Genomic DNA, 5,121 nt, shown 5'->3' on the forward strand with positions numbered 1-5,121 from the left:
AGAATTCTCCTCCTTCTCTCTAGAGTGCCTCAATTTTGATTTTTTTCATAACGAATCTTCTTCAAGTTTCTGCAAATTCTGGACCGATTAAACGCATCTCCTTGCATTGCCCTTCGTTTCTACCGAACGATTTTCGAGTTTGATGCTGTCTTGTCGGCTGCAAAGCCTCCACCGACGGTGAAAAACAGTTTCTGCTGCGTTTTCCAAATCTCAACAACTGCTTCTGTTTGCTTGCTGTTTTGGTCAAAATTTCCTGTAAGTTTTGCAGCCATCTACTGCCCTGTTGTGCACTTTCCAATATTTTCTCCGGCCAAAATCAGCTTCCCGGTGGTCAGAGGGTCCATTTGAATTTTGAATTTTGAATTTCTGGCTGCTGTAATAACTGCCCTGCTACTGCACAGCCTATAGTTTCCCTGCCTGCCTGCAGCCATTTTGAATTTCCTGCAGCAGTTTCCACTTTTGGTGTAGTCGTTTCCACTTTTGGTGTTGCAATTTTCTACAGCAATTCCCTGCCACGACAAAGTCCAAGAAACCTAGGAAACCTGCTGATAATGCTGCTACCGGCCAGCCCTCCGGCCAGTCATTGGCAGCAGCCAAACCCGTCTAAACTGCTGCAACAGTCCGACAGCCGGCCCCCAAACCAACCATCCAGCAAACTGACGCCACCACCACTTCTGGTAAGGTTAATTTTTCGGCTTTTAGTTTTATTTCTTGCTTGGAGGTTTCCCCCTCCTTTATCGCAAAGAACGATGCACCGAATGCAACTGCCTCCCAGCCGAAAGAACTACAGCCGACTAAAGATGCTCCTGCTGAAAATTCCGGCAAGAAGTCTATCACTTTTGCGGGATTATTCAACACCAACCGCAAGCTTACCGATGAAAACAAGCTCACCAAATTTGTGGTTGATGAGGGCCCACTCACCTTGGGGTCTAATGACTTGCTTGACGTCCGAACCAAACTAGGTTTCTGCCTCATCGGTTACATCGCCAGCAAGTTCCTGGGACTGAAGGCGATCCGAGCACTTTCTCAATCTTGGGGATCCAGCTTACAACAACATGAGAGTTGCTGGTTAATTTTTCAATTTGCACGTGAGGAGGACAAACAGCGTACCTTGGCCGGTGGGCCCTATTTCGTCTACGGACGACCGCCCTTTTGAAGCATATGCCGGATTACTTTGAATTCAAGGAAGACGATATTAGTCTCACACCAGTTTGGGCCACATTTCCATCACTCCCCTTTGAGTGTTGGCATCCCAACGCCCTCGGAAAAATTGGTTCGTGACTTGGCATGCCCATTGTCATTGACTCGTTAACAATGAAGATGGAACAGGTTTCGTACGCCAAAATCATGGTAGAGGTGGATGCAACGAAGAAACTCATTGAGCAAGTGAAGTTTGTTATGCCAAATGGCGTAACCCGTAAGCAGCCGGTCATGTATGAATTCACGCCCAAGTTCTGCATTGCAACAAGTTTGGACACTTGTAGGAGGCCTGCCAAGGCTCTCACTTTTCGATCGTTCTTGCCGCAGCGCCCCCGCTGATGCACCCGTTAAGCCGACAGAGGCAAAAAAGACTAAGCCTGCAGAATGGACGGTGGTGCAAAGGACAAACAAGGGCAAGACCATTGAAACCGTGAAACCGACATTAGAAGTGCAGCGGCCGACTTCTGTACCTACCGACAAGGTGCAAAAGGGATAGCCAGCTTTGAAGGCACCGCAGCTTAATAAGAATGAGGTGCCCCCACCGGCAGATTCATCAAGCTCATCAACAAACCCAGACTCCCTGACATCCATACAAGATGAAATGCTAGGGATAAAGGCAGCCGATATTGCAGTGGAGGCTAGTAAATCGAAGAAGCAGTCCGTAGGGGAGTTCCCCCTATCCCTATGAAGGTTAGTTTTTGGAACATGAGGGGCTTTAACCGGCCTCTCAAGCACAATGGGGTAGCCCACCTCATCAAGAATAATGAGCTTTGCCTCTTGGGCATTTTGGAGACAAAACTTGCAACATCAACGATCCCGAAGATCCTTAGCCGCTCACTTTCGGGATGGTGCCAAACCAACAACTTTGACACCATTCCCGGTGGACGCATCCTTGTGGTTTGGAACCCGGTAGTCATCGACCTTCGAACGGAAGATATCTCGCCTCAAGTGATCCACTGCCATGCCATGAATAAGTCTTCTCAACTCTCCTTCTATATCTCGTTTACATATGGCCTATATTCTGTTGTCAATAGAAGGAGTATGTGGGAGGAGCTTACAGATTTGGGACAGACGATTAGCATGCCATGGCTCATTATGGGCGATTTCAACTGTGTGAAATCTCCCTAGGACAAGCAGCTTAAGTGGCCCCAACCTAGTATGAACTCAAGCATTTCATGGACTGTTGCGTTACGCTTTGACTGCTTGACGCCCCCACAATGGATGCTATTACACTTGGTATTCCAACAACGAAAGCAACCCTGTATGGTGTAAACTTGATCGGGTCCTTTACAACAACGAATGGCTCGAGGCAGGTTTGCATTAAGGCGCCCACTTCAGCCACCGGGATGCTTATCAGACCACTCTCCATGTATAGTCACTATCTTTGATCATTCACCCACTAAGCCAAAACCGTTTCGCTTTTTTAATATGTGGGAAGATCATCCGGACTTCTTGGCAACTGTCGAAGAAAGATGGAACTTCAATATGGAGGGAACGCTGCAATTCAGCCTTTGTAAGAGACTGAAAGCTCTCAAAGTGGCGCTCAAAACATTCAACACGCAGCACTATAGCCACATCTCCTCCAAGGCCAAAGAGGCTGAGCTTGCCCTGCAAAATGCAAAGCATCAGCTGAAAGCAATGTGGAAGATGTAGCGCTTTGGACTCTTTGGGAGATGTCAGAAGGAAGGCCGTTTTCCTTGTCGAGATCGAACGGCACTTCTTCTACCAGAAAGCCAAAATTCACTACCTCAAAGAGGGGGACCGAAACACCAAATTCTTCCATGATATGGTGAAAAGGAACGCTGCTAGAAACTCTATCACGACAGTCACTAGAGTTGACGGGAGTATTATCACTGCTGCCGAGGATATTGCCCAAGAGTTTGTTGATTACTACACATCACTCTTGGCCACCAAGGCTCACACCCTCCCAGTCGATGACGGTGTGTTCGATTGGGGCCCCAAACTCTCCTTCGAGCTTACCGTGGAACTTTGCAGGGAAGTTACAGCATTAGAGGTCAAGGAAGCCATCTTCAATATTAGCGACAACAAAGCGCGCAACCCAGATGGATATTCCTCATGCTTTTTCAAGAAAGCATGGAATGTGGCGGTGATCAAGTGTGCAGGGCCGTTTTGGATTTCTTTAGGAGTGGACGGATGCTACAGTAACTCAACCATACCATCATTGCTCTTGTGCCCAAATTAGAGCATTCCACCTCTGTTGCAGACTACCGGCCGATTTCGTGCTGCAACGTCATCTATAAGGCCATCACAAAAATTATCTCGGACCAGCTCATGCCCGCATTGGAGCAATTAATTGACCACTGCCGAGCTGCGTTTGTTGGAGGCCGCAATATCACCGGTAATATTTTCTCGGCCCAAGAAATGGTGCTGCAGTACTCGAGAAAACGAATTTCACCTCGATGTACTATCAACATAGACCTTCACAAGGCATTTGATTCGGTCTCGTGGACATTTCTCTCCCAAGTACTTCACGAGTATGGTTTTTCCCCACTTTTTATATCTTGGATTATGGAATCCGTCTGCACTTCATTCTTTTCAGTGGCTTTAAATGGTTCCTTCTCCATGGGTACTTTCCGGGGAAGAAAGGCCTAAGGCAAGGAGATCTGATGTTGCCGGCCCTCTTCCTTCTTAGCATGGAATACTTCTCTCGACTAGTCAAGAGGAAGACTTCCACTTCAGACTGCAACTTCCACCCAAAATGCAAGAAGTTGAAAGTCACGCACCTCCTCTTTGCCGACGACCTGATGCTCTTCTCTCAAGGAGACCTTCCATCTATCCATGTCTTAATGGAATGCTTGCAAGAGTTTAGCGATGCATCCGGCCTCTCCGTTAATACCTCCAACTCATGCATTTTTACAGTGGGCGTCCGGAATGAGGAGCTTGATGAGATTCTTGCTCGGACAGAGTTTGTGAGAAGCGAGATGCCGATCTGATACCTTGGCATTCCACTAGTGGCACATAGGCTTTCAGTCAACAACTACTCATCGCTTGTGGATCAAATTGCCAACTGCATTTTGAAGTGCAAGTCCAAAACCTTATCTTATGCAGGCCGATTGGAACTTATCCGTTTAGTTATTCAGGGTGCTAAATGCTTTTAGCTCAAAGTTTTCCCTCTTCCAGGGAAGGTCAGCGAGAAAATTCACCGACTCTGTAGGAATTTTCTATGGAACTCTAGGAGTGCACCGGTAGCGTGGGAGGAAATTTGCCACCCCAAGGAAGAAGGCGGTCTCGAAATTCGGCAAATTCAATCTCGGAATGTTGCGCTCCTTGCACGCATATTATGGAACATCCACCGCAAGGCAGACACGTTGTGGATGCAGTGGGTCAATGGTGTCTACCTTAGAGGTGCCTCGATTTGGAACTGGCAACCGAAGATGGGGGATTCTCCACTCCTTCAACGGCTTGTTGAAATCCGCAAAAGGGTAGTCAGCGCTTTTGGGTCACCGGAGGCAGCAATTGAACATATGACGGGATGGGCTACCACTAAGGGTCTCCGAACGTCGAAAGCATATGAGTACTTCAGGCCAAAACTTACGAGGCAGCCTTGGAAAGCATCTAAATGGAAGGCTTTGATCCCACCGAAGTACTCCTTTATTTTATGGCTTGGCTTGCGCGGTAGATTAGCTATAAGGGACAGACTTGGGTCCCTCCATGAGGAGGATTTGTGCTCACTTTAAATCAACACTAAGGAATCGGCCCGTTTTCTTTTAGTGTCCGTTCAGCAACTTCGTTTGGTCATATATCCGACAATGGCTTGGCATTAGCCAAAGTATGTCCACCCTACATAGTGCAGTGAAGTGGCTCAAGAAGGAGAAGACTGGGTCCTCCGTTCAGAACAAAGCGCGACTCCTAGCTTTGGCATGTACGTTCTATACCCTTTGCAGGCCTCGCAATGAAGTC

At 47.6% G+C, this 5,121-nt stretch overlaps 1 protein-coding gene across 1 annotated transcript; it reads left to right on the top strand.

The window, feature by feature from the left end:
* The first annotated feature begins 2,986 nt into the window (after positions 1-2,986).
* On the top strand, positions 2,987-4,898 carry LOC148787244 (uncharacterized). Its single transcript, XM_088883547.1, has 3 exons — positions 2,987-3,315; positions 3,761-4,130; positions 4,320-4,898. The coding sequence occupies exons 1-3, from the start codon at positions 2,987-2,989 to the stop codon at positions 4,896-4,898; spliced, it is 1,278 nt and encodes a 425-aa protein (XP_088739673.1).
* Positions 4,899-5,121: the final 223 nt, after the last annotated feature.

The sequence above is a fragment of the Sesamum indicum genome, linkage group LG8 (genome assembly GCF_026168435.1).
Source record: "Sesamum indicum cultivar Baizhima isolate 11 linkage group LG8, ASM2616843v1, whole genome shotgun sequence".
Classification (NCBI taxonomy): domain Eukaryota; kingdom Viridiplantae; phylum Streptophyta; class Magnoliopsida; order Lamiales; family Pedaliaceae; genus Sesamum; species Sesamum indicum.

What these genes read in the sequence shown, in the direction of transcription:
- LOC148787244 (XM_088883547.1), top strand. Translation starts at nt 2,987, where the DNA reads ATGGTGAAAAGGAACGCTGCTAGAAACTCTATCACGACAGTCACTAGA. An exon ending in TGGAATGTGGCGGTGATCAA is followed by an intron (nt 3,316 to 3,760) that starts GTGTGCAGGGCC and finishes CATTCTTTTCAG; the next exon opens with TGGCTTTAAATGGTTCCTTC. An exon ending in TTCTTGCTCGGACAGAGTTT is followed by an intron (nt 4,131 to 4,319) that starts GTGAGAAGCGAG and finishes AAATGCTTTTAG; the next exon opens with CTCAAAGTTTTCCCTCTTCC.